The sequence below is a fragment of the Triticum dicoccoides genome, chromosome 5A, assembly GCF_002162155.2.
Source record: "Triticum dicoccoides isolate Atlit2015 ecotype Zavitan chromosome 5A, WEW_v2.0, whole genome shotgun sequence".
In the NCBI taxonomy this organism is placed as follows: Eukaryota; Viridiplantae; Streptophyta; class Magnoliopsida; order Poales; family Poaceae; genus Triticum; species Triticum dicoccoides.
The window spans coordinates 467,933,477-467,945,367 of NC_041388.1; the positions used below are offsets into that span (position 1 = coordinate 467,933,477).

The 11,891-nt window shown below is 43.9% G+C and overlaps 1 protein-coding gene, 2 non-coding genes and 2 pseudogenes across 3 annotated transcripts; 3 read left to right on the top strand and 2 right to left on the bottom strand.

The window, feature by feature from the left end:
• The first annotated feature begins 371 nt into the window (after positions 1–371).
• LOC119302307 (NADH-ubiquinone oxidoreductase chain 2-like) lies at positions 372–965 on the top strand. The gene has a single exon (XM_037579341.1). It carries the CDS (start codon positions 372–374, stop codon positions 963–965), a length of 594 nt encoding a protein of 197 aa, XP_037435238.1.
• Positions 966–3,494: 2,529 nt separating this feature from the next.
• Positions 3,495–3,577, bottom strand: TRNAY-GUA. Its single transcript has one exon. It is a non-coding gene; the product is annotated as a tRNA-Tyr (tRNA).
• Positions 3,578–4,304: 727 nt separating this feature from the next.
• On the bottom strand, positions 4,305–5,194 carry LOC119297648 (annotated as a pseudogene).
• A 2,452-nt stretch (positions 5,195–7,646) lies between these two features.
• On the top strand, positions 7,647–8,775 carry LOC119297650 (annotated as a pseudogene).
• Positions 8,776–11,545: 2,770 nt separating this feature from the next.
• On the top strand, positions 11,546–11,632 carry TRNAS-UGA. Its single transcript has one exon. It is a non-coding gene; the product is annotated as a tRNA-Ser (tRNA).
• The last annotated feature ends 259 nt before the right edge of the window (positions 11,633–11,891 follow it).

Here is an 11,891-nt window from a genome sequence, read left to right on the forward strand (position 1 = left end):
ACAACATAAAGAAAGGGGTCCATGTAGCTGCTGCGCCCGCCCACTGAGCAGCAGGTTCGGCATCTACTACAAAAGAGAGAATCCACTTCAGATAACCACGTCTCTGCTAGGCAGCGTGTGGAATGGCCGAGAGCAGACCAAATGGATATATAATCCAAGCTGAGAGTGGAGTTACGTGAACAGCCGTCTGATGGAAAACAACTTTCACGTTCGGTTCAGAGAGCACTTTTTTCGTTGAGAATAAGTCCTTCCCTTTTGTGTGAATTCCCCAGCGGCGAATTAACAACTTGTGGGGCCCTATCTATTCAATCTCTTGAGCCCCAAGAAAACCCCCCTCTCCCTCGGACTCAATCTCTCTTTTGACTCTATAAATGTGGGCACCTGATATCTATGAGGGTTCACCCACCCCGGTGACAACATTCCTTTCTATTGCGCCTAAAATCTCTATTTCTGCAAATATGTCACGTGTTTCTATTGTTGCTTCCTATGGGGGTACATTACAACAAATCTTCTTTTTCTGCAGCATTGCTTCTATGATCTTAGGAGCACTGGCCGCCATGGCCCAAACGAAAGTCAAAAGACCTCTAGCTCATAGTTCGATTGGACATGTAGGTTATATTTGTACTGGTTTCTCATGTGGAACCATAGAAGGAATTCAATCACTACTAATTGGTATATTTATTTATGCATCAATGACGATAGATGCATTCGCCATAGTTCCAGCATTACGGCAAACCCGTGTCAAATATATAGCGGATTTGGGCGCTCTAGCCAAAACGAATCCTATTTCGGCTATGACCTTCTCCATTACAATGTTCTCATACGCAGGAATACCCCCGTTAGCCGGCTTTTGTAGCAAATTCTATTTGTTCTTCGCCGCTTTGGGTTGTGGGGCTTACTTCCTAGCCCCAGTGGGAGTAGTGACTAGCGTTATAGGTCGTTGGGCGGCCGGAAAGTTGCCATGAGTAAGGTTGGGAGACCGAAGGCAGTTTTCCGTGCACCGGACACGTAGCTTACCGAATCAGTTGCAACACAGATGGGAATGCATGCTACGAAAGACAGGGTCGAGTCTGATACATCAACCGTTGACTCCATATCCTTGTACGAGTCCACAATCACTACACGAGATGAACCTGGGTTTGGTGAATGGAAGTTGGCCTTAGGTGTAATAGGACTCCCAGTTACTGCGCGCGATCGTATACTGAGGTGCTCCCCGTCAGTTGTTGGAACGACGCGAGCCGGGCCGGGCCTCGATTCCTTTCAAAAAGATGAAGGGACAGAGGTGACTAATTCCCCATCTCATTTGGGGCGGAAAACGAATCGACATCTCGATGTGATACAGCCCTTTCCATTTTCAAGTGGGCTCTACCACTGGCCGATTCTCTTTTTTTCTAATTCGCACTGCTCTTTCTCTCTAAATTGCATCAAAGAAAATAGAGAGAGAGAGAGAGCAGATGGATCCTATCCCCTATAACGAACACTCATTCCTATCTATTGATAGAAAGAAAGATCTTCGTCACGGACTTTTCCTTTGTTCTTTTTTTTAGATTGGAGGAATTCCTCATATCCAAGGCAGCTCCCCACAAACACCCCACCCATATGACTATGCCCCCTTTTGAATCGACAGTAGATTGGGCTTCATAGCTACTTTCATTCTAAAGACGGATATTAGTCAATAGGCATGCTTCTTTCAGTAGCAAACATATTCATTTTCACCGGGCTCCGCGCACCTTTGGTACTTCTGGAGGGCAAGCAGTTTTATAGTGACTTCTTTCTTAGGGTAGGGCAACGAATACTTCCAATTCCGGAAAGGTCATTGGGTCGCCTTTGGAACCTAAAGAGAAAGTTGTAGAAAGCCGGGAGAAAAAGCGAAAGCTTGCTCGAAACGGCCTATACCCTAACCCTCGGAAGCGAAGACGCAAAGCGTCACTTTTTTCAAAAGGAAGGAGTTTTTTCTGACTGAATCCATCCATAAAGCCGCCAAGGAAACGAAGTTCGTTCCCTTTCATCAAGTGGGCAAGGTAGGCAAACCACTTAAGCTTTGCCTTAGACTGACGGAACAAAGCTAAGAAGTAGGCTGAATGGAAAAAGGAAAGGGACAAGGGCGGTCGTCGCTTGGCGCGAAGGCTGCTGGTTCGGTATGGTACTAAAGGTCCTCGGACTTCCAGGCGGTTTTTCTTTTGGGCTGCTGTGAACCCTTGGATCTCGCCAATACAGCCTCCTATGGTTTTCGTTACCGAGATATCTTTTCTTTTTTCCCAGGGATTTTTTGGGTAATCAGCTCCCATGCTGCAAACAGTCAAATCTGAACCTTGTCGCTCTTCTTTCCTCGTGGGCAGGAAGCACACCAGTAGCGTGCGTTGCGTGATTCCACTGTGTTTTTTGCACTTGACTGGGTGGACAGTTGACCGGAAGATAACTTCGATTCGCCCGGCCAGCAGGCGGGCGGCGTGCTTATCTTGTGTGACAACACTACAGAGCGAGTAGCGCTTCTAGTCGGGCAGCTGTGTGACAACACTCCTGAGAAAGCGGCGCTTTTGTGTAACATGCTATGGTCTCAACGCCCTTACGAGGTAGTGATGAGTTTCACGCGCTCTAAGCCTAGCCCGCACGCAGTTAGGAGGATTGGCCGCTATCTGAGCGGTACCACCCACCCTACCCTACTACCTATAGGGGGGCGTCCGTCCTACAGCCGCCCGAAAAGGAACTGCAGTAATCTTGAATAGGAATTCTACAGCGATAAAAAGAATCCCCATAAAAATACCACTAGATCGAGCACCAATGATTTCGTATCCGGTCAAAATCTTGGCTAATTGATCGAAGTGGGTAGCTCCAGTAGACCCATAGATCATGGAACAAATAGGGTGGGTAGGCCCAACCACCACACTACATGTATAGACGCGAACCCCCCTCCTTACCGTACGTGCGACTCTCACCGCATACGGCTCGCACAAAGACTCCAAAATCCATCTCGAGATTTTTATTCCACCTCTCCCTCCTCTCCAATCCTCGATCAAACTAGGCTTCCCCAGCAAGAAAGCGTATCCGCTTTAGCAACAAAGCGCTCATCCCTTGCTTGTTCTTGAGCGCGCAAGGCGCTCAAGATGGTGATTCTTGCTTAAAAAAGGGCTAAAGCACTCCAGCTTCGGAGCTGGAGTTTGCAACTTCAAAACTACAGGTTTTAGCCCTCCTGCTGGGTGGGCGCTTCCTTCGTCTATCGTATGTCTCGCTTGGCTTCGTCCCGAACCAAGGAGGCATGATGGCGGGCGCGTGCATGTGCCGACTGTAGAGACTACAAGCCGACGCCAGAAGCGACTCGCTTCTATTCTCGATTGGATATAGATGGGGAATCTCTATAGATCGTCTTTTTTCGACAACCTCTCTAAAACGCATACGAGAAAATGGCACTTCACGGCACGGCAAAAAAAAGAGCTTCGCTCGGTTGGCCCTCCTAGGCTTCCGCCTACTTTCTCTTCTCTTAAGTCTACAACAAGTGGGAGAGGCAGGATTCGAACCTACGTAGAAAACCTTCAACAGATTTACAGTCTGTCGCTTTTGACCGCTCGGCCACTCTCCCCTTCCCGGGGATACGCCCTGCTCAAACAAAGGGTTCCTGAATAAGAAGGATGGCGGCCTTCGTTCTTAAGTTAAGAAGAGTAGATGGAACTATTAGATTTGCTAGCGTTCCGGGAGAATAAATAAGGTCATTTAGTAAGTTCATAACAATTTATGTAAAGCAAGGGGCAAAGCTTCTACGACAGCTTCCCCCTCATTGCCATCGTCGGCCTTCCCTAGCTCCCCTCCTTCGTCGCTTCTGGCTAAGCATCTTTCGGCGGAGGAAAGGAGGCGACTAGTCGCTTCTGGCGAAGCAGCGAGTTCATGAGCAAGTGAATGAACGAGCAGCGAGTGAAGTGCAACAGTCATAAGTAAGGCTCGCCATGTTCCTAAAAGGAGTGACCATCTTTTCTTCCGTTCTACTGACACTGAGCGAGCAGCAAGCATAGGCAATAGTTTCCGTAGGGGTGGGGCGCAAGCAAGCGTTTTAAGGCTCCGCTAGCTAGCGTACTCTTCTGCTATCAATGAAACTGAAAGAAAAAACCAGTGCCCTTTCGTATAGATCGAGACGCAATACTTTTTCTTTACTTCTTCCATACTAGGAAGAATGGAAGGAAATCCTTCGATAACACTTCTTCCTTATTTGAAGAAATGATATCCGACGCCCGTGGAAACTCTTTCATTTCAAAAAAGTTCTTCTTCTTAAGAAGGAAATAGCATTTCCTATTGATTTGTCCCCTGGACTAGACCTATGTAGATTCGGAATTATCCGTCGTATGCTGTTCCCAAGGACTAGCAAAATCGAAATAGCGAAATTCTTGGGTCATCTCAATGGGTTCAGAAACCACACGTTTCTCTGGATCATCATAGCGTACTTCCACATATCCACTCAGAGGAAAGTCTTTTCGTAATGGATGACCCTCGAAACCATAATCTGTTGATATACGGTGTAAATCTGGATGATTGATGGAAGAAACACCAGACATATCCCATACTTCTCGCTCCCACCGGCCGGCTGATGGAAATAGACTGACTACCGGAGATATTCGTGTTACTTCATCTGCACTTGTTTGTACACGGATGCGTGAGTTATACCGAGTACTCAGTAAATTATGGACAACTTCAAATCTTCGTTTTCGAGAGGGATGATCCACTCCGCAAATATCGATCGAAACTTGAACCCTTGTATAGGTATGCCATTTTAGAAAGCACAACAATGGAAATGGGTATTCAGTATTGGTATAAGATCTATTCCCATGTTCCGATCTTTTCATTTTATGTACCCATTTCTTGGGTAAAATCTCCCAACTATATTGGAAAATGGATTGGTTATCCATAAATGAAAATAAAGAAAGCTTTATTTTGGTTCCGCTTCTTGCTCTAAGAAGAAAGACTTGTCGGAAATTGCCGGTTGGGTTGGTCCGACCAAGAAAGGCATGGGAGTGGAGAGGCAGAAGTGAAAGACTGGCTACCAATAAAGATCCAAAACTGCACACTTTATATAGTTATGTATCTAGGATCGGCTGCATGCTCTAGTGTTGAATCGGGTATAGAACCCAGGATGCTTGGTTACAATTCCGAATCCGCTAAACCATCGCTCGGGGAAAAGTATTATACAGAGCATTAGTACTTATTCTGATCCTTTCCTTATATTTAGATTCTAGTAGTTTATTTCAGTCGTATTCGTATCCTTACTGCGGTTTAGTAAGGGTAACAAATAAAAGTATGCAGGTTCTATTTTATTGTTCCGAGACATATGATGATAGCATTGAGAATGAGAAATCTTTGCAAAATGCACGTATTATTAAGGAGTTCTGGAACGATTACTATGCTAAGCTGTTGGATATTGACAAAACGAAAAAGACTTCTAATGTTGATATGTATCAGGATGATGTTAGAAAGTTGTTGATTAATGAAAAGAAGAATCAAAATGGTGTGTTTTCCGATACTGAATTAATAGATTTACAGAATCAAATTGCAAATTGCACAATGAAGTTCAATGAGGATAATCTATTTAAAGTAACTCCTAACATAGTAAAGTTCTTGATTAATAAAGATCAGCCTAACGCTAAGCAATATCTAAAGGGTTGCCTACCAAGTAGCTTACCTATGCTTAAGATGTTTGGTATCTATACGCTTGAGGCTATCATGATTCATGTACTAGGATTGGTATTCAACACTCTTCAGGAATCATCCGCAGTTAAGGCAGCTAGATTTATAGATCAACTTAATTCAACTGTACGAGAACAAGCAAGGTTTCTACAATACAAAGCACCAGGTAGTGGTAAGGTGGAAGCAGTACTCACTAGTAAGGTAGAATCAGTTAAGGATGTTGTTCAGCCCAAAGGTGCTAGCAAAAAAGAGAAAAAGAAAAAAAATTCAGTGTCATTATGATATCGGGAAATACTTGCTCCAATTCATGATTGAAAGAAATGTTCTACATATATCAACAGATAGGGGAGTAACAAAAGAAGATCCAGTGCTGGTTCTTAAGAAAGGTCAAGGGTACATAGAGAATCCTTGTTATGTTATGTGCAATTTGAACATAAATCTGCTCCCTATCAAACTCAATCTTCCGATGCTTTGCAAACCCTTGGATTGGCAACCAGCAGAGAGGGGGTCTGATCCTGATACATTATCGGATCTGATAGGAGGTTACTTATGCAAAGCCACGGGGGATATCTAGAATCACTTTCGGCTATTAACTTCCCATGACTTAAACCACTTGTATATAAAGTTACATAAAAAAGAATACAAGCAGATGTGTGATATTTTGAATGGGCTTCAGTCTCAAGCATTTGAAATAAACAAAAGGCTCTTGAGATTTCTAGAAAAGAATCGTCAATGTTTAGTTGAGTGTGGGCTTCTTTTACCAAATGCTCTGGCTCGCGTGAATCCGACAGAAGCCTCAGACATATTGAGGGAGTGCTACTTCAATAACGTCAAAGGTATTAATAATGCTTGTAGCTATAACATACTGTTAAATAAATTATTAAAACAGGTGCAGCAGGCTAGTTATGAAGATTTTTTAATAAGAGTTGCGTCAGCATATGAAGGCTATCAATTCTATTTGCCAGCATTCATGGACTTCCATGGTAGAATCTACCATTCAGGTGTATTGCATTTTCATGAGCGTGATTTGTCAAAAAGTTTATTACTCTTTTCTGCCGATCATCCTCAACCTCCAGCACAAAACCACCTGTCGGAAAAAAAGAATCTCAGTCAACACTTAGCATGTGCTGCAGCCTTTAAGTATCCAAAGTTCTTGAACTTAGATGATGCCCTTAAATGGTATAACGAACACCAGACTGAAATGTTTACTTCGGACGAAAGTTTCAATCAATTTGCTGCGCAAGCTAGTGATCCATTTTTTTCATAGCCAAGATCCTTTCTCAGGATGAAGGAGTGAGTAATTATCATCAGGTTCCAGTGACCCAAGATGCGAGTGCGAGTGCATATCAAATTATGAGTTATCTCTTGCTTAACTTAGAAATGGGTAGGAGAACGAATCTTCTTCCATCTTAAGACGGTAAAATCCAAGATGTGTACATGTGCTTGCGGGATGAGCTTAATAAATTCTTGGATACCAGATTGAATAATGTTAGTAGTAGTAATTAGAAGAAAAAACTCATAGATTCTATGTTAACCAGAAAGTTCGTCAAAGGATTGTTTATGCCATCTCCACAGGGGTTCATCCGGTTCTTCCTCAAATGGGTTGCCTCAATCTTTATCAAAGTTTTGGTATCTAGCTTATCTAGCTATAGTATAGTATACTCCTTCCTTGCTCGATAGAGCTCTTTGAATCCGCTTCAACTAAATGCGTAAAATAGAGTAATTTCTTCAAAAGCCAGTTTCTTTCGAGAAGGCAGGAGGCCCATAGCGAGTTACAATAGTGCCAGTTCTTGTACGGAAGGCCGTAATTCCGGTAACCTCGACTGCTCTAAGAATGATCCGGGCTAGCCGGGCACATCACATCAAAGTTAGGTCATTTGTCAAAAACATGGCAAATAGCTCAGTTGGTTTGGTAAGGGAGCTATTCTCTCACTTAAACCACTCCCATATTAGGTATTCTATCTCATCTTAAGGTTCCCCCGCATTACCCATAACTTACCACCTGTATCTCCGGAACTCAAATCGCAAAATGACAATGCTTTCGATAGTCTGTACTAAATTACTTTGTACGAATGCACATCTCGGCCGTCGGGTAGCTGATCACCATTTCAAAGTCTATATCCGTGGTTCAAGAAATGGAATTGCTATTCTCGATTCAGACAAGACACTGATTTGTTTACGAAACGCTCTTCATTTTATAGGATCTCCCAGTCGTCAAAAAGGACGTTCCTTCTTTTTAAAGACCAATCATTTATTTATTTATGAATAACGGAAGAAATGGCGAGCTATTTAAGAAGCTATTTAAGAAATGTGAATTCTCATTGTTTTGATGATTCTCAATGGAAGATCGGGGCGTTTTTGACCAAATCTTTTGCAAATAAAAAAATTCCGTTCAAGAAAGAAGAAGATCAATTTTGGGTTGAACCAACAACCTGATTGTGTGGTTATTCTGAATGCAGATAGAAAGTCTTCGGTCATACTGGAAGCTGATCGATCACAAATACCTATTCCATCCTTAGTTGATTCTACGATCCCATGGGAATCCTATAAAAGAATCACTTATCCCATCCCAGCGAATGATCCTATATAGTTCGTATATCTATTTCGTCATTCGATCATGAAAACAGTGATTCTTGAACATAATGCGATTAGTAGAGAAGCGCAATCTCTCAGAGTCACTTTGAGTACGGGGAAGTCCGCAGGAGGGATGAGATCCGCCTGCTACTCCACCTCTTCTTCTTCCCCAATAGACGAAGAAGAAAATAGGGCCAAGGCGCTATTGGAGATGCGCAAAAAATATCCATCGGGAGATGGCGCTGACGCTGACGCTAACGCTCGCAAGGCGGTTTTGCAGGCAATTTCTAAAAGTACTTTTTTTTCGTTGAGCTCATAACCCGGTTTGGGCTGATTGACTCTGAGAGCGATCGAGGGGTCGCGGGCTCACACCTTGCTTTTGCGCATAGGATCGAAGAGATCCTAGAATTTAATGGAAAGAGCAGCGGCTCTCTGAAAGACCTCATTGATCTTAAATTGGATTTGGAAGATGCCTCTAAAAGAGAGGAGATTCTACTTCCATATTTTTCCTCAAAAAAAGAGGCAAAGTCCTAGCGTGATACAAAAAGAAATAATGGGCAAGGGCGGGGAATGATAGGTTCATAGAAGTGGAGTAATCAGTTCTTCATTTGAAGAGTTAGTTGGCTGGCCTACTGGCCCGCAGATGTAGAGAGGTTGCCCCCACCATCCTCTTGAACTGCGAAATCAAAGTTGCGATCTGATAGGTATCTATCCTGACCATGCATCTGGAAAGCGCCGGTTCGGTTCTGGCTCGTGACATGAAGAAGAAGTCCCAAACAGGGATCAGATGAGTTTGCACAGCGTTACTTTGTTGACGGAAAATCAAATTGTTCTTCCGGTTCAATGAAGACTATGCTTACTTTCCTTTCTCTTACCGGTCTGTGTTCTATCATGGACCTGTATTCCGTTCCTCGAATCGAGACTTTCTTTTGGTATGATTTTGAAATGAGTTTTCTATCAAAACTCTATGCCATCAATCACTATCCCCGTTTCTGCCCGGACGATTCCTTCAAATAAATAAAAAGAAAAGTGAAGAGGAAAACGCATAACCAGAAGAAAAAGATATCGTGATGTAAAATGATCATGGGGACACATTGTTTTTAGGACCGACAATTTCCTGCACTGCTTAAACCAAGAAAAAGATACATACTAGTTTTCATAGGTAGGCCTCTCTCTCCTACAGAATAGGTTTTTCCAAAAACTACCCATGGGATTTCTTTGTCTTTTCCTTATCTTTTGTCCGGTGAAGAATCTCCTGCTACAGAGATAAGATGAATGGCTTCGAGATACCATCACTCGTCATTGCCAAGGAAATGAATTGCAAATTGGCTACTTATAGTCTACACTTCCCCTGATTCTCCATGATGACCCGCATTCATTGATTGAGAGAATAAGCTGAAGATAGATCCATTGCGATATTGGTTTGGAAGAGAAGCCGTGGAGACAGCTCATTGTTCCTATGTCCGGAATTGTTAAAGAATGAAGGTACCCCGTTGACTATGTCGGGTAACGCTGACTTAGGTTATCCCTAAATACACTATCAACCACATCATAACTGTTTGCTTCCGCTTTCCTCGCAGAGTTGGTTCTAGCTTTCACTGAAGCATTTCGTCGCTTGCTATGCCCTTCCTCGTCTCTGGGTGCCATCCTTTCTCTTGCATTTTCGTGCACATAAGCATAGCTCCAACCACTTTTCATGCTTAGCAAATGTTGTAATGAGGGTGCTGAATGTATACGGATCTGGCGCAAGATCTCTGTCTGCCTTTTCTTTCAGCTGATCCTCTACCTAATGGTTCAGACCCTGGCAGACACCGGTGCGAGAACAGAGGCAAGTCAACTATACCAGCATTTCTGAAGATAGGCAACTCTTTATTTCTGAAGATAGGAATTCCAGATAAATAGATCCGCATTCAAGTTTTAGGCTTGTGTCCTTTCATCTAGAATGGCTGCTGCTTGGTCTTCAGTGAGCGAAGTCATTTCCTCAATAGAGTTCTTTGCCCGACAAAAGTGAATCTTGATCTTTCTTCTTGATAGTTTGTGATCGAGCCAATCTCACAATTTCGATCTTTCTACTACCACTATAGCCCTGAGTGACTATGGCTACCTGAACTGAAGGAGTTCCCACAAGACCTGTGAATGTCAACTTCACTCTAAGGGTAAAGCATGCTCGCTCCTTCGCTCGTACGAACAATCAGTCGTTGCTGGGAGCTCTATCCTCCTCGCACTACTAAAAACAGGGTGAAAGAATCTCCCGCGTTCAGTCTGTGGAGGCCGACCATCATAGTTGTCTCTACACCAAGTTGGTCTTAAAGTCTACCCGGGCTAGCTTCTTCATTCTTCAATCAGGGGCGGGCTTCTTCCCTTATATACGATGACTTAGATAGATAAACTTCTTTGATCCATTATTGATAAAGTCTTCGGGGGCTGTTTACCTTTTGAATCGACAGTAGAGTAGGTTTGATCTTGCTTTCTCAATTTTCTCTGATCCTAGCCGTGTAGTAGATCCGGCTTTATTCGGCTAAAAAGAAGTGTGTGTGGCCGTCGTATCTGCTCGCCCCCTTCTTCATTCATCCATTTAGGTAAGAATGGATCCAGGGAAACTGGCTCGGGAACAGCCCTGAAAAAACACAGTAAGAGAGTCCAATCTCTGAAATATAACATTTGATCTCCTAAGTAGTAGTAGTAGAAGGCTTAGTATCTGACTTGATCCAATAGAGTCAGAACACACAGTAGATCCAGATTCCACACCTTGCTGTGGACTGGGGAGAGAGCAGCTCTTCGAAGCTGGGCGTTCTGTGTGATTATGGAGGAACTGTAGTACTCGCCCCAAAATGCAAGCTGGGATAGATACTTAAAGAAAGGGGGAGCGGTGGGCCTTCAAAAAGGAGCGAGGGAGTGATGGGCAACCTTTTTCTATATGTTGCTCGTGAGCCGCCAAGTACCAGTCTCGCAACAGTACTGGCGTTAAAGGATCGGTCCTTCACTTGCGGATCGTTCGCGAGTCGAACTCGCTCTCTTGCCACGCCTTTGACTCGCGAACTCGAGTCGGACTCATTCACTGCTGACTTTTTTGAGGATCGTGCGTTCTTCACTCTCTTGCTATTACCCGCAGGGAGCGCAACAACCGAAGGTGCATATTATCATATAGAAAGAAGCGAAGCGTAGTGATTCGTACTACCGGAAAAGTGTCGCTAACTACTAGGCAATAGAGTCAGCTTACGGGTGGGGCGCAAGCAAGCGTAGCGAATCACATAGAGTTGCCCCTACCTGCCAGCGCGCAGATAGATAGGGCGGTCGAGCGCAGGGATGGATGTCTGAGCGGTTGAAAGAGTCGGTCTTGAAAACCGAAGTATTGATAGGAATACCGGGGGTTCGAATCCCTCTCCATCCGCGAGGTCATAAGTTCTCTCTTGCCTTATCTATAGATAAGAACGAATCTCCTCGACTCGACTGATATGACGGATGGAATGGGTAGAAGGTTGAGGTTATTGTGTGTTGATTTAGTTAGGACTTTGTCTCCCTTTCGTTATCTTCCGCCCCGGGTGGATGACTTGTGGGAGCTAAGTCGAAGATCTCGGTGTCGTCGTGAGTGGTTGATAAACAATGATTGCAGTTTGATTTAGGGAGTCCCAACCCTGTGAAGCTTAACA

Excerpts from the sequence above, each read along its gene's own strand:
- LOC119302307 (XM_037579341.1), top strand. The coding sequence starts at position 372 with ATGTGGGCACCTGATATCTATGAGGGTTCACCCACCCCGGTGACAACA.